Source organism: Notechis scutatus, chromosome 3 (genome assembly GCF_049901735.1).
Source record: "Notechis scutatus isolate UNSWTSFEM ecotype Mainland chromosome 3, rNotScu1.2, whole genome shotgun sequence".
In the NCBI taxonomy this organism is placed as follows: Eukaryota; Metazoa; Chordata; class Lepidosauria; order Squamata; family Elapidae; genus Notechis; species Notechis scutatus.
In genome coordinates this window covers 185,821,466-185,843,686 of record NC_142011.1, presented here as the reverse complement: position 1 = coordinate 185,843,686, position 22,221 = coordinate 185,821,466, and the positions used below count along the sequence as shown (strand labels likewise).

The 22,221-nt window shown below is 39.0% G+C and overlaps 1 protein-coding gene across 1 annotated transcript in view; it reads left to right on the top strand.

Annotated features, from left to right (window-relative positions):
* Positions 1 to 1,121: 1,121 nt before the first annotated feature.
* RGS22 (regulator of G protein signaling 22) overlaps positions 1,122 to 22,221 on the top strand; it is a 93,427-nt gene continuing 72,327 nt past the window's right edge. Inside the window, exons 1-5 of the mRNA XM_087962044.1 lie at positions 1,122 to 1,362; positions 3,279 to 3,307; positions 8,564 to 8,626; positions 15,678 to 15,905; positions 19,130 to 19,215. Of these exons, the coding sequence (XP_087818170.1) occupies positions 1,338 to 1,362; positions 3,279 to 3,307; positions 8,564 to 8,626; positions 15,678 to 15,905; positions 19,130 to 19,215 (431 nt within the window). The 5' untranslated portion in view covers positions 1,122 to 1,337. The remainder of the gene's footprint in view (positions 1,363 to 3,278; positions 3,308 to 8,563; positions 8,627 to 15,677; positions 15,906 to 19,129; positions 19,216 to 22,221) is intronic.

The window sequence follows — 22,221 nt, the reverse complement described above, 5'->3', positions numbered from 1 at the left end:
CTCAGATTGAAAAATCTGAAACTTCTAACTTGATCTTTTGAAAAATGAAGTCCGATGTTAATATATATATACTGATAGCATCAGTGGTGGGATTCAATTTTTTTTTACTACCGGTTCTGTGGGCATGGCTTGGTGACAGGAGAAGGATACTGTAAAATCTCCATTCCCACCCCACTCCTGGGAGAAGGTTACCGCCGGTTCTCTGAACTACTCAAAATTTCCGCTACCGGTTCTCCAGAACTGGTCAGAACCTGCTGAATGCCACCTCTGCCTGACAGTACCAGTTGTATAGATCTTTAAATGGGAAATAATGAAAAGAACAGAAGAGAAACAATTCATTCGTAGAAAGGAAGTGTGTGACTGGCCCAAACGGCAGCCATTCATCTGAATCCCCAGGACGAACCAAAAAAGGTTGTTGCCAAACATTGGTAGGTAGGAGGGAGCCTTGCCAGATAAACGCAGGTTAAGAATTCCACACAGTATAATTGTCAACCAAGGCAGCCGCACTAGCTATTGCCAAATGGATCCCGATAGAAATGGCACATGTGGAAAAATAAAGATTCATAGATTTCACTTCGTCTTTGATCAGACTATCCAAATTGCACCCGGTGGGAACGGTAAACACCTTGCTTCGTACTTTCTCCATCCGATTGCCGGACCAGTCTTTACGACTCTCCGAGCTTCCGGAGAAAGGAACGGGCGGCGGGGACGGGGTGTGCAAACTTTTAAAAGTGCACCGGTCACTCGCCAGTGGGGGCGGGGGGAGAAGAGCGGGCATCAGCTTCAGCCGGCAGGGCGAAAGCAACTTCGCTGGCCCGAGAAAGCCGGAAGGGAAGGCTAACATCAGCCGCATCTTCCGTCCGTCCTTTGCTTCTCGAACAACTACTACCAACTTGGTTGTTTCAAGTTGGCGCTAGTCGCTTCTCACTGCCTTCATCCGGCTGGGTAGTGTTGGTGGAGAAAAAGCCTCTGCTCTGCCCGCTAACGACCAATGTTGGTGCCTTGGAGGTGGGGGGGCTGGATGTCAACGACTGCCCTCGTCTCCCTCCCGCATTGTCACCCGCAGCTCCATAGCAACCCAGCTTCGCTGTGAGACCGCACAAACCAGGCTGAGGGCCAAGCGCAAACTCTTGGCAAGCCCTTTGCGCTCAAACAATTCGGCTTGAAGTTCGCCTCAGGCAGCCTCCTCAACGGCCCCAGCGGAGGAGTGTGTTGTTCTTTCCCCTCCCGCGCTCGCCGGAGAAGAATGAGGCTTTAAGCGCAACTCGGAGGCGTGGGCGGAGGGGGGAGAAGAAGACAGCAGGGCTTCTGCAGAGCCCGGGCGCGCGTCCGCAACCATGCGAGAGAAGAGGCTCACCACCGGTAGGTGCCAGAACTCGGAGGCTGCTCATCGTGATCCGGAGAGGGTGGGAAAGAAGCGGACGGTGGAAAATCCCAGTTCGCCCACCTACCCACCCCGGTCCCCCCGCCGCTGCCCCCAGCTTTGCCCCACGGTTCTAAGGAAAGGCACGATCAGAAATAAGAGCAGTCAGAAATATTTTTTTGGACAACACGTATCATTTGTGGGCAGTGAAAACACAGAAGTCCTTGATCTGCTCTTCCTCAACGCAGATTAATTTGGGGGGGGGGTTCCTCCTTTGCAATTCCTGTGTAAAATCAAAACTGACTCCCGTCAAACCATTGCGGTTTTCATGAACAATATTTCCAAATGGTAAAGTCTCCAGTGAGTTGTGCTTGATCTAGCAATTTTCTTAGCAGCTCTAAGGTTTGCCATTGGCTTTTTCCAAGAAGGTTTTTTTTTTCCCTCTCCCAAGCCCTGGGATCTTGTGCTAATCTCCCGCTGAAATACTAACCCTGCTCAGCTGTGTCCGGGTCAGTTAAAACTGGCTAGTAGTTGATGACCCAGTGTTGGCAGACGGTTGTATAAATGCAGAATCAGGTTCCCAGCAAAAGGTCCAATGAAACAAAAGAACACAATCTAACTAAGAATGAGGTAGCTCTCATTTCATTGAAATAAATGAAAGCTTAACTTTGGTTAATTTTCAGTTGGGCTGTTGCACCCAAATTAAATACTTTTTAAACATGAATATGCTATTTTATAAATGGGATCTGGTTTCCATTTTATATATTTGGAACACTGAGCAGGAAAGACTATGGCTCATGACACAGGTCCCCATATTGTTACAGGGACAAAAGTGAGGAATCTGCTGTTTCTATAATTCCTATAATTCTTTCACATTAGTTTTGTTGACTATAAAAAATTGTTGTTCAGCAGCAACATACAGAAATCAGCAGATGATAGATTACCCTGTCACCAACCAAAGGTGTCTAGATCCAAGTTCGTTGATTTTCTCTTCCGAATCATTTAACTTTCAGAAGTACTTCTGACATTTGCTCAGAAATTTACCTGATTGAACTCAAATTCTATTTTTATTTATTTTATTTTATTGAAATCAAAATGAACTCAAAATCTTCAGTGAAAGCTAATTCAGCAAGCTGTAATGAATGTTCATGGACACTTCATTCTGAAACACCAAGTTAGTCTGACCCAGCGGTCATTTCTCTGGCATCTGTCTTACAAAACTAGAATTTAGAAAATTAGATATTTTTTAAAAATATTAGAACTTATCATAGGATTGCCAGAGGGCTCAGAGAAATAATCAGAATTGTTCTTGTTCTTCTTTCTACATATTTTAAAGTTTCTTACGATAACCTTTAAAATATGTAGAAATTGATAGATGAAATGCTTTATCAACTTAATAATAACTTGCTAAGAACTGCCCAACAAGCTTTTTTTAGGTAGGAAGGGAACCATTTAAAAATTGGCTTTCTTCTTGCTTAATGGCAAACATACACATTCTAAAAGTTGAAAATATCCTATATGTTGGCATAAATATTTTAAAATGAATAGACCCCATAAAGAGATCTGTCTCCCAAAATTCCTCACTATTTTACTTGCTTGCATTTAACAAGCAAGTAAAACAGTATTTTTACAAGAAAGGAGCTATCTGGGTATATGATTTATTTATTTTTATTGCTGTTTCTAGTTGTGTGAACAGGACCTTATAATCAGTGTATTGATCTTGGGGGTGGAGGCTTATGATTACTGAATAGTTATTCTGCTTTTACTGAAAACTGATTTTGCCATAACTGATAATTGGCTACTAATAAAACAAATGAATGTATTTGTCTGAAGAACTTTAATAACTTCCTAATTGGTCCAGAGAACTTTCATTATTGTATATACATAATTAATACTATTTTTGTCTATGTTTCAGTGCCTCCCTGCATAAGAGAGAATGAATTTGTAAGTAAACTGTTTTTCCTGTCTCATTGCAAATTGTTGAAAATAGTAACTTAATTCTAGTATTTGACATGTTTTCAGATAGAGCATCTATGCTGATAGAGTATAACTGACATTTAAATCTTCCCTGCCCTTTATTTATAATTATCCATTCAGTTACAACAACCAATTCCTAGTATGTTATATGCATTTTTTTGCATAAATAAGAGTCTTAAACATGATGTGATCTTGACTCTGTCTCTCTGTTTATGCAACCATGTTATTATGAAACCATGTTATTGATGGCAGAACATTAAAGATTTTAAATCAGAAATAAGTTCCACTGAATCAAATGCTTTTCATTCCATAGCAACTCTGAATATTATCGAAGACAGACCATACATAATAATTTGAAAAAGAATGCAATGGGAGCACTAATTTGGAAAGCCCTCTCTCTAAAATCTTTCCTCTTCCTTCAAACAGGAGGAGTGAGAAACACAGAGTAGATATTCTCAATCCTGACCACTTTAAGAAGTGTGGACTTCAACTCTGAGAAGTCCCAATCCAGCATACCAGCTGGTGAATTCTGGGAATTGGTCCATACATGTTAAAGATATCAAGATTAAGAAACATTGATATGCAACCTCTTCTTCCCTAGGTAAGTTGCAGGACAAGGCAGGGCACTATTACCATCTAATTCTTCATGTGTGAATTTCCATTTTCCATCTGCACCTTTCCAATTCTTTCACAGATTCTGATAGAGGAAGAATAGGGAAGGCCAAGTTGGGCCTTTAGAGAAAGGAGTAACTTCAGAAAGAGGAACATGGTTTTCCTTCCTTAAAGGCCTTACCCTTTCCATAATTCATCCTGCCAGATGGTCTAAAACCTCTGTTTAGAAGTCAGATTAAACAGGAAGTTATAAACAAAACAGGAAAGAATTAAGTGCATTAATATCTCAGGTCCTTTTCCCATTGAGCAATGGATTAATGGAATCTCTCTTCCCATTGTTGGGTCAATAAAATGCTATATAGATATGAAACCAGTGCTGATCCATAAATTGTACTGTCTCTGTCACTTGTGTTCTCTGTCCCTGCCAATCACTAGATTAGCCTTCAAGGTACAAAACCTAACAGGTGCGACACAATTTGAGGCTACTTTCAGAATAAGAAGAAACACTCTATTTTAATACCAGTACAGCTTAGGCCAGCTTGAACCCAGCTCACTTTGAGGACAGAGAAAGGCAATGTCATAGGGACACAGCAGAAGGACAGAGATGGTTTGATGCAGATGGGGACACTATTTGGTGAAGCCAAAAGTGCTTTTTCAAAAGGCAACTGGACCTTGCTTTTTCTTTGAAGACATTTCACTTCTCATCCAAGAAGCTTCATCAGTTCTGACAGAAGTCTGGTCCAAGCTGAAGAAGCTTCTTGGATGAGAAGCGAAATGTCTTCAAAGAAAAAACAAAGTCCAGCTATCTTTTGAAAAGGCACATTTGGGACAACCATGATCTGGATGACTAAGAATCTCCACAGATATTTTGGTGAAATGCACTAATTGAAACTTGTCTGCCTGCCCTATCATCTCATCCCCATCCAAGAATCTGCTTCTTTTTGCTCTGACAAAATATTTGTTATTTAGGACAAAATAATTTGACCCTATTTCTAGAACAACTTTAGTTCAGTTTGGCTTTGCCTATGGGAGGCAAACTGGAATTGAATTAAAATATGCTGAATTGTCAAAGTAGGTGAGTTACTTGATTATAAATCAGCACACAACTTGCTGGCAGAGGTTTTTGTTCTAGCTGGCAGCCAAGTTAAGATTTATACATCATTATCAGGATACTAAGGGTGAGCAAATCAATTTTGTGAAATAAATATCTTTTATCATCCATCCCTTACAAGGAGTTAAGAACAAGAAAAGCCTTAACATATTTTACATATAATTTTAAACCTAAAAGTGGAAAGTTTTAGGCAGTGCTATTACTATAGTATCATATATTCACAAAAAATATTGTTTTCATTATCTGAAGTTAAAATATACTCCTTCTTTTATCTGTTCTAGTAAGTTAAAAATATATCAGCAATTTTACTTAAAACAATAGTGCATCTTCTAAAAGCAGCTAGATTGCAATATACAAAATAGCAGGGAAACAGAAATATTAGAGAAATAAGTACCTCTTTGAATATTTGGGACAACAAATAGCGCTGCTAAATCTAATAATGTTCAAGAAAGCACAAGAATATTGAAAATCTGATAATCCAATTGTAGTACAACATATAGCCACATAGACAGATAGAGGATTACAGCCTAAGATTTGTATACACAAATAGATTACAGATAGTCCTTGGCTTATGTCACAATTGAGTCCAAAATTTCTGTTGCTAATCAAGACAATTGTTAAATGAGTTTGTCCCACATTAAGACTCTTCTTGCAACAGTTGTTAAAGTGAACTAAGTGAATGCAGTTCTTAAATTAGTAACATGCTTGTTAAGTGAATCTGACTTCTCCATTGTCAGAAGTTTGCAAAAGATGATCATGTGACCTAGGACACTGCAACCATTATAAATACATGCCAGTTGCCAAGCGTCTGAATTTTGATCATGTGGCTAGGACAATGCTGCAAAGGTTGTAAGTGTGAAAAGTGGTCATAAGTCACTTTTTTCAGTGCTGCTGTAACTTCAAACAGTCAGTAAATGAATGGTTGTTAAGTCAAGGACTGCCTGTAATTTAAATAATATTCTAAGTGAGATCCAAAGGACCACATGTGTATGTATCTTTTTATTAACTGGGCTCCACAGCCAGCTTTGAAAACAAATTAGGGTTTTCAAAGATTTAAAACCGGAAGAGTTGACTATGAAATATGTCTCACAGACTGGTTAAATATGTCTCTCCAGGATGCTGGCTGGAGAATTCTGGGAATTGAAGTCCATACATCCTACAGTTGCCAAGATTAAGAACTATTGCCTATGTCTTATAATCATGAAATATCTTTTCATAATCAAAACCTGTAGAGTGGAATCAATGCTTAGGCTGTACAAATGTCTTACTTTAGATGCACGCATGAAGAGTACATAGGCTTTTTCCCTGTAGAGGAAAACTAAAGGACTTTGGGGTGGGGCCAGCAATGAAAATCACCTCCTTGATTGCATTGAGTCCTCCACATGTATAATTGCTAAAAGGGGGCATCTTTATTGAGATTTCCCTCTCTCACACATTTATAGTGCTACTAATTTCTGAACAACAGAATTTATTTCTTTAATGGGAAAGGTATTCATGGCTGGCTCTTATCATGGGAAAGGTATTTTTCCTACATTGTTATTCCTGATAATATCAAACTCACAAAAACTGCTGTTGATACTACTACAACACAAATGCATAGCACCCATATGGACATGTTGCACATTCAGTAAAGCTTGGGAAGATCTCCTGCTGCAAAAATCCAAACATCCACTAGATGGTAGCAATTGGTTTATAATTTCTATTTACTGCCATGGATTGATTATCTGTGTTTCTGAAGCTCCGATTTGTATCCCTATCAAATAAGTCTGCATTTTAACAACATTCATTGTTCAGTGAATGTTGAATATTCAGTAATTATTCAATCAGGATTTTCATAAAGTTTAAAATGTTAAGAATTAATATTTGGTGGCTAGATGTCTATGGAGATTCTCAGTCGTCCAGGTCATGATTGTTCCAAAGGTGCTTTTTCAAGAGGCAACTGGACTTTTTGATTTTTCCTTTGAAGACATTTCGCTTCTCATCCAAGAAGCTTCTTCAGCTCAAGAGAAGTGAAAGGTCTTCAAAGGAAAGACACTGGGACATTTGGCTGCTAACTCTTTTTGTTAAACATGAAATGTAGATTTTTTTTCTGTCTTGAGATTTATTCTAAACCTTGAGATTGGCTTTCCTAAAAATTACATTATTCTGACGCTAGTACAAAGGGTATCATAAAAGTAGATTAAATATTAAAATGGGAATGCAAATATAATTCTTATAGAAATTGTAAATATTTTTAAAAAATTAAAAATAAAATTATAAACCACTCCTGAAACAAATCTTGCCAAGAAAACTTAAGGGATTTTTCCAGGTACTTACCAGGACTCAGTATTGACTCAAAGGCACATACACACCCACACAGTTTTGAAAGTCATATAAATAATGTCAGAAAACTGAAAAGGTCCACAGTTGGTATTTTCAATAACATGGGCAAATAATACCATAGATGTCTGCATATTTTCTCCAGCTTCAAATTCCCTAACAAGGGATTTGTTTTCTATGGCCTGCTTGGGCTAGTAAAGCCATTAACATTCTTTTTTATTTGCCATATTCCATCATTTACAGTGTTGTCATCAGCCCATTGTGTCTGATGAAATGTGAAATATGCTGTAGGACACAATAACCTGTTTTTAATAACATTTTTTACACAAAGTCTTTGAAACACTAAGGCTTAGCTCACTGCCAGTGGGAAGCTTCTAATTCATTTGAAGGGTGCTGCTGCTGACTCCCCAATAATTTTAGAGGTTTGCTAAGATTTGTCCTTTTCCAAATCACTACCTAATGCAAAAGGACTTAATTTGCATTGGAGACGTTAGCGTCACATTGATGAAGGATCGCTGTTGCACCTAAACCTAATCTTAAATGTCCTTAAATTGATAACCAATTTGAAAATGGAAAGCTGAACAGGTAGAGTTCATAAAGTTAGAAAAGCCAATGTATCCCAAAGCATAAAACTTAGGACAAATGTAGTTGAAGCTGCCAATAAAGGAGATGAATCCAAATATATTACCACTCCAGATGTTTTGATGTTCGGCTCCCTTCATTCCCCAGCCAACATAGTCAACCTGGGGGCACAGCTGGATATAATATAATGGAATAGAATCTTGCTATGATAAAGATTCCAGTATCTTTAACTGGAAGAGTAATTATTTACTTTCAATGGAATTAGGCTGAAGGGTCTGGCTTGAGAACGATTCTTCTGCTTGTCCATTGGGAAACTACCATTGGTTAGTGATGGTTATTTGTAAATGGATCAGGTAACAAATGACAGAGAAGATCTTAGCCTGAGGTTCCAGTCAGCTGAAGAATCTACCAATTTAACTGAATATTATTGATTAGTCTAGTAATGCTCATATAGGTGGACCATAATCTGACCTGACATGGACCAGAATCTGATTCTGAAGGAATGCTGTAAATTCTTAACCACTTCTACAATAAGAAGAATTGTCCTTATTCTACCACATCAAATCACAAGATTTTTCTTTCTTTCTCTGTCCTCACAGGAAGAGTATTTAGCAACTGACAGTATACTTGTAGACTTCTTCAATGAATTTTTGTGTCTCCCAGTAAGTATGACACATATTGCTCCACCATTCCTTATAGTTAACCCCATAAAATTGATTGACTAGATTGTTACAATATATACTTATACTGTATATACAATATATGACTCATCCAATATATTCTGGCTTACTTACTAATTCCTCTTGCTTGCCTGCCCATCATTGCAAATCCTAAATCGTGTTCCCAAAGTATGAGCACATACATTAGAAGCCTTACAGAAAACTCCCTCAGGAGAATGTTGTAATTATCTCATGCTGGAAACCTCAGCAAACGTCTTAGTGGAGACAGCAGTGCTGCAATGAAAGGAAAGGCCAAAACAGAAAATAACTGTTGTTCTTTTAAGAATATCTGCTGATAATTCTTGATCTGTTCATCACTAGGTTTCTTCAGTTTGCTCTATTCAACTTTGATATAGAGTGTCTGATATGTTTTATTTTGTTACTTTGCTGCAGCTCATCATAGAAATTACTCAGGGCAATGCCAGTGGAAACCTGATTACAGTTTGGTTCTTTAACTTATGCTTACGTGACTATTAGCTGGAAACAGGTCCCAGGCATAAAAATTGGTATATGGGCAAAAAGTTAAAGTAAAAATATATTATGCTATTTAATTGTTCACTTTACTACAAGAAAATGTTTCAATAAAAGAAATGTTTCTAATGTATTACAATGTGGGAAATCATCCTGCAAATTGGCACTTTTGTTTTATGCAGCCCACCAATGGTCTACTACAGTACTAAGCTATAGAAGTTCTTTGTTCTGAATTATATCAAATGGTGACACTTGGATTTTATTTTTGAGAACTCCAATACAAACTGACCAAATGATAGTAATCAGTAAGCAGACAGTACAGGATAATAAAAACAAGGACAAATAGTCTGAAAAACAGCTTCTATCCCAGGGCAGTAACTATGTTGAATTCTACGTATGCGTATTATACGTATTCTGTATAATGCAATATTAATGCAATAATAATGATTAATGCAATATCAGGGGTTTTAAATTCAAGTGTATAGAATGCAAAAGATGTGTGTCTGTGTTTTATTTTTATAGTTATAATGTACACTGAAGATGGCATTTAATTTCGTTGTACGAGGTGCAAAGACAATAAAGTAAACTAAACTAAAACAAATTAACATATCTTTGGCTAATGTGCTGATTGGAACCATTGCCATTCTCGGCTCAGAAGTTATCATTTCCATTTTAACATATTCTCAATTTTGGAAATGTGAATTTTGATTAGATTTAGAATACACACACACATACATCTTAAATTGTGTGTGTGTGTGTGTGTGTGTATGTATATGTATATGTGTGTGTGTGTGTATATATATACACTGCTCAAAAAAAAGGGAACACAAAAATAATACATCCTAGATCTGAATGAATGAAATATTCTTATTAAATACTTCATTCATTATATAGTTGAATGTGCTGACAACAAAATCATACAAAAATTATCAATGGAAATCAAATTTAACAACCCATGGAGGTCTGGATTTGGAGTTACACTCAAAATTAAAGTGGAAAAAAACATTACAGGCTGATCCAACTTTGATGTAATGTCCTTAAAACAAGTCAAAATGAGGCTCAGTAGTGTGTGGGGCCTCCACGTACCTGTATGACCTCCCTACAACGCCTGGGCATGCTCCTGATGAGGTGGCGGAAGGTCTCCTGAGGGATCTCCTTCCACACTTGGACTAAAGCATCCCCCAACTCCTGGACAGTCTGTGGTGCAACGTGGCATTGGTGGATGGAGCGAGAAATGATGTCCCAGATGTGCTCAATTGGATTCAGGTCTGGGGAATGGGCGGGCCAGTCCATAGCATCAGTGCCTTTGTCTTGCAGGAACTGCTGACACACTCCAGCCACATGAGGTCTAGATTTGTCTTGCATTAGGAGAAACCCAGGGCCAACCGCACCAGCATATGGTCTCATAAGAGGTCTGAGGATCTCATCTCGGTATCTAATGGCAGTCAGGCATATGGCTGTGCGGCCCCCTAAAGAAATGCCATCCCACACCATTACTGACCCACTGCCAAACTGATCATGCTGGAGGGTGTTGCAGGTAGCAGAACATTCTCCACAGTGTCTCCAGACCCTGTCACGTCTGTCACATGTGCTCAGTGTGAACTTGTTTTCATCTGTGAAGAGCACAGGGTGCCAGTGACGAATTTGCCAATCTTGGTGTTCTCTGGCAAATGCCAAACGTCCTGCGCGGTGTTGGGCTGTAAGCACAACCCCCACCTGTGGATGTCAGGCCCTCATACCACCCTCATGGACTCTGTTTCTGACTGTTTGAGCAGCCACATGCACATTTGTGGCCTGCTGGAGGTCATTTTGCAGGGCTCTGGCAATGCTCCTCCTGTCCCTCCTTGCACAAAGGTGGAGGTAGCAGTCCTGATGCTGGGTTGTTGCGCTCCCACGGCCTCCTCCATGTCTCCTGATGTACTGGCCTGTCTCCTGGTAGCGCTTCCATGCTCTGGACACTACGCTGACAGACACACCAAACCTTGCCACAGCTCGCATTGATGTGCCATCCTGGATGAGCTGCACTACCTGAGCCACTTGTGTAGGTTGTAGACTCCATCTCATGCTACCACTAGAGTGAAAGCACCACCAGCATTCAAAAGTGACCAAACCATCAGCCAGAAAGCATAGGAACTGAGAAATGGTCTATGGTCACCACCTGCAGAACCACTCCTTTATTGGGGATGTCTTGCTAACTGCCTATGCTTTCCACCTGTTGTCTCTTACATTTGCACAACAGCATGTGAAGTTGATTGTCAATCAGTGTTGCTACCTAAGTGGACAGTTTGATTTCACAGAAGTGTGATTGACTTGGAGTTACATTGTGTTGTTTAAGTGCTCCTTTTATTTTATTTATATTTATATATATATATATTATGTGTGTGTGTGTGTGTGTGTGTGTGTGTATGTATATGTATATGTATATGTATATGTATATATATATATATATGCATATATATATATATATATATATATATATATATATATATATATATATATATATATATATGGATCTTTGGTTATTCGGGTTTTCTCGCGTAAGATTCAAAGTATCATATATATATTAATCAGAGAAGCCATAGAGATAGAAAAACGCCCACACAGCATGAATAAAAGAGATGACACCTCCCGCTTACCAGCCATTTGGAAACCCGCCTCACGAACAGACGAGTACCCAACATGATGAATGACACCAGACCCACACCCACGAGGGCCACACAAGATGCCACCACCACACTTCCACGTAAAAATCAGACTCACACCCACACAGAAGATGAGACACGACCACAGACCAGAAGCCGCACTGCAGCTGCATCACTACCCACTTCAAACCCATCTGAGCCATACATGAAGCGAACTGACCCCACCATGAAGATGTGGCACGACCACGAACTCAAAGCCAAACAGCAAGATCCCAGCTCACCAGCTCAAATCCCCAGCAGCTGGGACTAGCCTGAGCACGGTCAAGCCCCCACCTGAACAGAGCACGCCTCCAGCCAATCAGAACACGGCCAGCCCCCAACCAATCAGAACACAGCCAAGCCTCCAACCAATGAGAACACACCCCCACCCAATGGAACGCAGCCAAGCCCCCACCCAGTCAAGTCACACCCCACTGGCAGTTAGAAGGAAGAAGCAGCTGAAAGCTCACATCACTCTGAGAAGCACAGAGCCGAAGAAGCAAGCCTGAAGATGATGAATGAGACTTCATCGAACGTTGCCTAGATACTTTGAATCTTACGCGGGAAAACCCGAATAACCAAAGATCCACATACAATACCAGAACCTCAGAAAACAAATTATATATGTGTGTGTGTGTGTGTGTGTGTATGTATGTATGTATGTATGTATGTATGTATGTATGTAGGTCTAGGTGTGTTCGGGTCTTTTCCTGTGTAAGATTAAGAGTATCTTGGTGACGTTTTGGCAAGGTCCCACTCTCCATCTTCAGGCTGGTGCTTTCAGCTTCGTGCCAGTGCAAGCAGTGTGTGATCGGAGCTGCCGTCTCTCTATAAATACTGGTGGTGGGGGCTGGTGTGCTGGGCTGGTTGGCTGCGCTGCTACCACAACAAAAGAACTCGCAAGCCCATCACACAACCCATTACCCAAGCTGTTAAAACAGGAGAGGCTAATGGAAAAAAGATCACTACAAAACAAACGACCCAGGAGATTACAGCACAAGATCCAGGATATCTCCACAACAAAACTCACAAGGCCATCACACAGCCCATTATACCAACATCAACTCCATCAACCAATCAAGAGGCAGCAGCGCAGCCAACCAGCCCAGCACACCAGCCCCCACCACCAGTATTTATAGAGAGACGGCAGCTCCGATCACACACTGCTTGCACGGGCACAAAGCCGAAAGCACCAGCCTGAGGATGGCGAGTGGGACCTCGCTGAAACGTTGCCAAGATACTCTTAATCTTACACGGGAAAAGACCCGAACAGACCTAGACCTACATACATACATATGCATATAATTAAAAATAAAATGTCTTCATTATATGTTTCTTTAAAACCATGCAGATTAGTCCAGGCACTATATGGAAAGAAACATGTGTAAAACTGATGAGAGACAGAACATACCTAATATAAAACATTTTGTGGTTGGATCAGATCACAATGTAAATAGCACAGAGTAGACTTTTTCAGGGATCGCACAATGATTCTATAATGCAATAGTCTCCCACATACACTCACAAAATATAACTGGCCACCATGCTATCTTAAAGAAGAATGGAATGCTTACTTGTTCATTTTCTAGCTATTATATAAACCATAATGGTTGGTCCTGTTCTTGATGGTTTTGTCCCTTTGTGTACTTCTCTGACCTCTCTCAAGAAGAAGAGCAGCACAGAAATAAATGAATGAATAGGTAAATAGATAAGTAATATGAAATAATTCCATAGTATGTTTTCTTCAGTCTATGCCCAGGACTATCAGTTCCACAATCCATGATCATTAGTGGCATTTAGTTGGCCTTGATGGGACTTGCTGTCAAAGCAATTGCAGGGATCCAAATTGAGGGAATGATCTTAGCATACCTGTAAGCATTTATTTTTATTTATTTATTTTATTTGTCAAGCAAGTATTAGATAACAGGTATAAATATAACATGGTTATGAATACATGAAATGGATACAAATAAAAAGAAATAATAGGACAGGGACGGTAGGCAGGTTGGTGCGCTTATGCATGTCTAAAATGTTTTTGTATCTCTATTTGATTAAATGTAATTTGACTTCTCATACATAGATTAGAGGTAGTGGGGTCATTGCTCAAATAATGTACCTCTGCAATTTGGATTTTTTGCATACTTTGCTTCTGCCACTTAACAATCTTATTGTCTAGAAATGGAATGAATCTGAATGAATCCTAACCACAGCACATATTGTAGAGCTTTCAATATGTGTTATAGCAAATATGTCCTGGGATCATGTTTGACTAAATCAGAAGACAATTGGTAACTCATGATTATTGTATACACATTTATAATATATTGCTTATTTTATGCACGTGCATGAGGTACCACAAGATTTTTTAAATCATACTATAAGAGGTCTGTGTATATAAGGAGTGGGTTTTACCAACAAAGATTTCCCTCCATCTTCCCATGTTGATTGCACTTTGCATCAGCTATATTGAAGGAGAAGAACTGGATTCAACTGGTCAGCATATGTTCAGAGCTCTGAGATGTCAAATGTGACACCTCCCATGCTTTGAGCTTCCTTGCAAATGTAGGATCCAGTTCAGAAAAGTGAAGTCACTTGCTGGATTGAAACATACGCCTTTGATTAACTTAGTAGTTTGGCCTTGGCTTATTGGCGAAGAGTATTAGTTCTTTCATTCCATCCCTTTATATACATTATAATTGATTGGTAGTCAAGCATCCAAGATGACAATACAGTTTATATTTAAAACATTGTTATTGGCATCTGTTTTATTACATTAGAAGATCCAGATGTTTTCAATTTAATTAATTGGACTGCTTTTTGGAAAATGGGTCTTTGGGCTCCATTGCCAGAGTTGAAATTAAAAATAGATACAAGTGATTAATTAATGTTATTTTTGGTTAGTTTTCTATATAAATAATACATTACTAAAATTATCTAGCATCTGTTAAAATAGTTCCAGATTGTAGAATTTACATACTTTGTTCACATATTCTCATAAACTAGCATATCTTCAATGATTTGGAATTAAAAGTTTATTCTTTTTGTTATTTTAATTTGTATTCCCTCCAAATTAAATAAAAACAGAAACTTTGGCCTGATGTTAGTACATTACATATTTTTCCCCCAAGAAATGTTAGCAATCACAAATTTATGATACTTATGAATAATAACTTTGTTATCTCAAGGCCAATTCAACAAAGAAAGAAGGAGCTACTTCAGGCAGCTAATTTAAGCAGTCAGGAAAAGGCAGGAAATTGATAGTTACTTCTTATCACTGTTTTATTTTCTTGCCAAGTAGAATCTATGTGCTTTTTCCTCTCATCAGACAGACAGCACAATGTTGTCGGTTAGTTCTGAATGCTTAGAGGATAGTGGTAAATTCTACCTGTTAGGGAAGTTTCAACAGTTTTTAAAATGTACTTATAGGCACATTTTCTGTAAGCTCCAGGAATGCTAAAAGGTTACAATCATATTTCTTCTTTTATGAAAGAACACATCAATTACTGCAGAATGGATTAAGTGGTAAGAGCTTGAATGGGCATAATAACTGTAAATATGCATCAATTTCCTCTGTACTTCTACTGAATGGTATTAATAATGGATATGTTAATTTTTTTTGTAGGCAGAAGTTGCTGTTCTAGAAAGTTAGAAAAACAAAGGCCAGGGCTATAAAAATATTTTCAAGAGGTGGAAACTCTCTAAAATTAAACTATCAGGTAGCTTAAGAGGAATACAAGCAGAATTCCAGGCCATCTGTTTATTTATAAAATGCATGGTTAGATTATATCCCTTCCATGTTGTGCTATTTCTGAATCCTAATCTTTCACTTTTCATGTTTATAGACATTTGCAGAACCAGTTCAATTTAATCCCGATTTTGGAATTTTTGAAGTTGCTAGTGATGTCCCCCAGTGCATGGAAAACCAGCTAAAACAGATGCTTCGAGATCACAAACCTCGAAATCCCATTTATGATGTTACAAGGCAGACAAAGATACAAACCTCCTTTTCTAAAGATATTAAAACTCCTCCTTCCTCGGCCTTCAGTTTTAATCCGAATTATTCAACCATGGTAAGAATAAATTGGTGTTATTATTGTGCCTTTTAAGAAGCATTTGTGGAAATATGATATACAACCAACTCTGAATTCTTGCTGTATTAATTGGAGTTCCGTGTTTCATTGTTCAAATATATGTTAAAACCTTTCGATCCTGCAATGATTCCTCTGATTATTATATCAGGTTTTTAAAAAGTTGCTAAGTTTCAAGGGTATTGACCTCCTTTAAAAGGAGTAATTAAAACTTAATCCACATTGGTAGCCACCCTGGGAAGAAAGTTGTATGGAATATCAGTGAGTAGGAATCCATTCCCGTTTCCATCCTGACCTCTGTGAGTAAATCTGAAAGTCTGAATTTGTATGTGTGACCATAATGTCTGGTATACGCTTTGATAAGCTGGCAGGAATAGCTAACACCCAAGAAAGATCTTGACAGACTTGAACACTGGGCCCTATCTAACAAAATGAAATTCAATGTAGAGAAAAGTAAAGTCCTACACTTAGGCAAGAAAACCCAGAGATACACATATAGACCGGGTGAAACCAGGCTCAAAAGCAGTAACTGTGAGAGGGATCTTGGAGTCTTAGTGGACAACCAGCTAAATATGAGCAAGCAGTGTGCAGCAGCAGCCAAAAAAGCTAATGCAATCCTAAATTGCATTAACAGAGGGATACAATCAAGACCAAGGGAAGTACTAACACCACTCTATAAAGCCTTAGTAAGACCACACCTAGAGTACTGCATCCAGTTTTGGTCACCACACTATAAAAAGATGTTGAGACTCTATAAAAAGTACAGAGAAGAGGATGATTAGGGGACTGGAGGCTAAAACATACAAAGAACGGTTACAGGAACTGGGCTTAGCTAGTGTAGTGAAGAGAAGGACCAGGGGAAACTTGATAGCGGTCTTCCAATATTTGAGGGGCTGCCACAGGGAGGAAGGGGTCAAGCTACTTTCTAAAGCGCCTGTAGGCCAGACAAGGAATAATGGATGGAAACTGAACAAGGAGAAATTTAACCTGAAATAAGGAGAAACTTTCTGACAGTGAAAACAATCAACCAATGGAACAGCTTGCTCTCGGAAGTTGTGGGAGCATCATCACTTGAGATTTTCAAGAAGAGATTGGACTCCCATCTGTCAGAAATGGTGTAGGGTCTCCTGCTTGGGTGGGGGTGTAATTATCCCCCAACCCCCTTCCACCCCCCCCCCCCCCCAAAAACCCCCCCCCCTTCCCCCCCCCCCTTTTTAAAAAAAAACCCAAAACCAAAAACACCAAAAAAACAAAAAAAAAAACCCCCCCTCCCCCCTCCCCCAAACCCCCCCCCCCCCAAAACCCCCCCCCCCCCCCCCCCCCCCCCCCCCCACCCACCCCCCCAACACCCACCCCAAAAAACCCCCCCCCCCCCCCCCCCCCCCCCCCTGGACTAGATGACTTACAAGGTCCCTTCCAACTCTGATGATCTGTTATCTTTTATTTGATGATGTCATGCATTGTGATATCCTTGATGCAGATTATATATTTTGTGTAATTTGCACTATATTGTTGTCGTATATATGACATTGTCTGGTCGTATTCATAGCTAACTGTATATACCATATGTTTTTAAGGATCCCTTCATCCTTAGAACTGCCCTCATGTGGAGCCATTAATAAATGGTGTGAAAAAAGTTAAATCCAACCATTTGGAATTCTAGCTTGAATTACTTTAAAAATATTTAGACAATGTACATGTAACATGAGCCATTTCAAACTCCAAATGGGATGATGTGAAGATTGAAAACTGAAACCAAAACTTTTGCACATCACTGTCAAAGAATGTGTGTGTGTGGGCTTTGTTCAAGCATGGAAGTAGAAAATAAATCCACTTATCATGACTTTCCTTCCCTACATTCAAACCTTCACACATATATGAATTTCACTATCTAAACAAGTGTTTCTCAACTGGGTGCCTTTAAGAAGTGTGGACTTAGAATTCTGCAGCCTGCATAATGGCTGGGGAATTCTGCTAGATGAAATCCACGTTTCTGAAAGTCACCAATATTGAGCAACACTGGGCTCATTATCACTGCCTTTCTCAGCTCCTGATGTCTTGGATCTGCAGTTCCCAGCATTCTCAGCTAATCTAATCAAATCATTGCTAGAAATTCTGAAAACTGTAATTGCAATTAATTTGACAATGCCAGGTTTGGGAATAATGAACTATAACAAAAATATTTATAGTGCAATCCTAAATGTAGAATAATGAATACAATATAGGATTCAATAGAATGTAGTTTTCCTTTATAAAATTGACATCTTGGAAGCTGTTTCCACTAATACGAGAAATATGACTTTGGCCTGTCATATTTTCTCATGGATACAGAGACAAACCCATGGAATTTGTTTTGAGCATAGATAATTACAAATTTATTTGATTACATCCAGAAATATTGGCTAAAGTAAAGAAGCCATATTCAGCCTTTCCAGAAACCATTATTAGTAAGCCACAAGAGGAAAGGCAACTTCTACCAAGAAAAGAACAATTTTATGCTACTCTACCAAATGCATTTTATGGCAGTATGTTTATGTCACAGGGTGCCAGAGGATATCATTCTAGTACAATTCCATAAAAATGAATTATAAGAAACAGGTCTTTTTTCAGATTTCATCCTTTGCTTAGGGAGCAGTGTTTTGCTGAGGGAATGAAACCTGGTAAACAAACTTTCTTTCTGTGGGATTGTTGATATTCTCTGACCTTGGTTGTTTTCTTGCAGACATTTCAGTACTCAACTAAGGAACATCATCACTGCTACTGATGATGTTACACTGATGGTTTTCCTTAATTGGGGAACATCAGCAAGAAAACAACCAAGCTTGAGAGTACCAAGCACTCCTGAGCTACAAATATGCTCTTCTATAAGCATTCACGTGGGTATCAAATGCTCCAGACAGCATACAAATGGAATAAATTTGCATTTAGGCAAGCCTCAGCCAAAGAATAAGTATTTTTTTTTCCTGCAGGATTGCCTACAACAGCACTCTCTGCCCACCGGTTTCAGATACAAGCCTTCAATAAACTGCACAGCTTGACAGAAGTAGCACTGATAATATTACATAGTTGGGTAATGAAATACCTTGTGTGTATGTTTCTAGGATCCACTGAGCTCCTATAAAGCATTAGGAAATTATTGGATTATACCGTCCTGTTTGTTAATAATACAGCAAATAAATCTTAAAGAATATATTTTCTTTTGTTAGAGTCTGAACCGAGAACAAGCTATTGAATGGATTAAAAAGAAGAGATTTCCAGCATTTTTAGGGAGTGATTGCTACTTTGAATACAGGTATTTTGACTTCTAATTAGAATCTAAGTTTTAAATCTGCAATTTTCTCTTAAAAACAACAACAAAAACTGGATTGTTTTAGCCACACATATATAATTTTAATGGCTTATGAGAATAATAGCAATGAAACTAACCTTATTTTTATAGCTTCTCACTATGTAACTTTTACAAGCAATCATGTATGGCTAAAGTCATGGTCTATATTTAAGTACTACTGCAATTAATTTAAAAATGTCTTGCATTATATCTCATTTTACCTTTTTTAAAAAACCTAATTTGGTAAGTGTATCAATCTATTTGCTATTCTTAAAAATGCAAATATTGGCAGCATTTAAGGAAGACATAATGTCATTCTTTTGTTACAGAGAAAATGTTTTTGGCATCTTTGTGTCCCCATTCTCTCCCCACCCCCACAAAAGATGCAGTTCAGTGGTGAGAAAAGTAAGATCCTGAACTTAAGCAGGAAAAACCAAATGCATAGCTACAGAATAGGTGGTACCTGGCTCGATAGCAGTAACTGCGAGAGGGATCTGGGGTGTTGTTAAGTGAAGCATCACTTAATATGAACCAGCAGTGTGCTGTAGCTAGTAAAAAAGACAGTGCTGTATCAGCCAAGGGATAACATCAAGATCACAAGGAGTTGATAATGCTGTTTTATATCACACTAGTGAGGCCACACTTGAAATACTGCATACAGTTTTGGTCATCACGATACAGAAAAGATGCTAAGATCCTAGAAAATATGCAGAGAAAAGCAATAATGATGATAAAGGCTCCAGGGGCTAAATTGTATAATGAACATTTACACAGCAGTAACTATATTGAATTCTACTGTACAGTATAAAGGTAAAGGTTCCCCTTGCACATACGTGCTAGTTGTTTCTGTCTCTAGAGGGCAGTGCTCATCTCTGTTACAAAGCCGAAGAGCCAGCGCTGTCCGAAGACGTCTCCGTGGTCATGTGGTTGGCATGGCTAAATGCCGAAGGTGCATGGAACGCTGTTACCTTCCAACCAAAGTGGTCCCTATTTTTCTACTTGCATTTTTTACATTCTTTTGAACTGCTAGATTGGCAGAAGCTGGGTCAAGTAACAGGAGCTCACTCCGTTACACAGTGCTAGGGATACGAACTGCTGAACTGCCAACCTTTCTGATCAACAAACTCAGCGTCTTAGCCACTGAGCCACCGCGTCCCCCCACTGTACAGTACAGTGCAAAATTAATGCAATATCAGGGGTTTTCAATTCATTTGCATAGAATGTGAAGGATGTGTGTTTTTGTTTTATTTTTTAATAGTTTTCTTATGTATAATGTACACTGAAGATGGCATTTAATTTCGTTGTACAAGGCGCAATGACAACTATTACTTGAGTGAACTAGGTATGTCTAGCAACTCTAGCCAATCGAAGACATAATGGGGACATAACTGTCTTCCGGTACCTGAGAGATTGTACAGAGAAGAGAGACTGACTTGTTCTCCAAAGCACCACAGGGCAGAACAAAAAATTGTTCTGACCCAAACCCTTTTCCAATAAGACAAACAATAACCAAAGGGAACAGAAACCTTTTAATGAGTCTTTTGAATCCCTTTTAAAAGGCTGCTGCAAACTAATTAACTTTGATAAGCACAAACCTTGCCAAAACTATGCGAGACTGCCAAGAATCACAGATAAGAAATATTTCACAACACAAGAGTCTTCAAATACCAAATTAAGATACTGGAATGTCCACAAGGCTGAGTTTCAAAAAGTCTTTGCTTCCTGCAAAGAACATTCACTTCACAGCTGCCTTTTATCTTCTTGAAGGAGAAGTCTTGTAGCCTTACTCCCGAGTCGCCTGTGCTGTTGCAGCTGCTCTTTCCTGTGAGCAATCCTGCGCGCACGCACACTTGGCACAGGCTCCTCGGGAACCTCCTCATTGCTGCTGCCAACCCCCACAATCTCTGAAGGCAGTAGTCCACTCCCTAATGGTCCTGGCCCCTTATCTGAGTCCTCGCTCTCCTCAGCCGTCCACTCCTGCTGCCGGCTAACCACAACAGAAGTAATGGGTGGAAGCTCATTAAAGAGAGATCCAACTTAGAAGTAAGGAGAAATTTTCTGAGAAGGAGAGCAATCAAGTTACCTCCCAGTGTTGTAGGAGCTCCATCACTGGAGGTTTCCAACAATAACTAGACAACTATTTGACTGGGATGTTATAAGGTCTCTTACCTCAAGAAGGGGGTTAGAGTAGGCTGGTCTCTTCCAGCTCTATGATTCTATATTCTATCTAGGGCTAATCTTTATTATGTTTAATTAAAGCAGTTGTAAATGAAAACCAGTGGAGAAGTTAGTTTCAAATCCATTTTTTTTTCATACTATTTAAGACTTAGCCTGATTAACTTTAGTCCTGGTTAAGGCAAGGAAGGTTAGGGACTAGAGTTAGGACCATCAGGGATTTTGTACAAGAAATAAAAAGAGTAGGAAACCTTTTGCTCACAAGGTCATGTTGTTGTTAGGAAGGGATTGAAACGTTCTCAGCTGGATGAATTTTAAGGTTGTTTTACACATCTGTTTGTTTCATTGTTCCATAACTCAAGTTGAAATAGGCATAGGGAGCAATGGCCTGAAGCTAAGGCATCGGCCATTGCCCGCCTAAAGCAATTCCTTCAGCCATCAGAAAACAATGTTATCGGGCACTTTCACCTTTGGAAAAAAAAACAAATATTTTTCTGCTAGCATCACTGGAAATGCAAAATAGTGAAAAATAGAACTAAATGTAAGGAGACAAAGGTAAATGAGTCAACCAGCCATTTCTATGTCAGTTCTGGATCTATTTTTTTTTAAAATAAGTGATTCAACTGTGATCCCATGTGAGATTCAGAAGACCCTTCTCTGCATAACTTATCTGCAACTCTGGATCAATTAAATGTAGTATCTCCAGACTTCACCCTAGCAATGCTGACCCTAGCAGTACGAACTAGCTTTAAGGGCAGCTCAGGGGATATCTATCTATCTATCTATCCATCCATC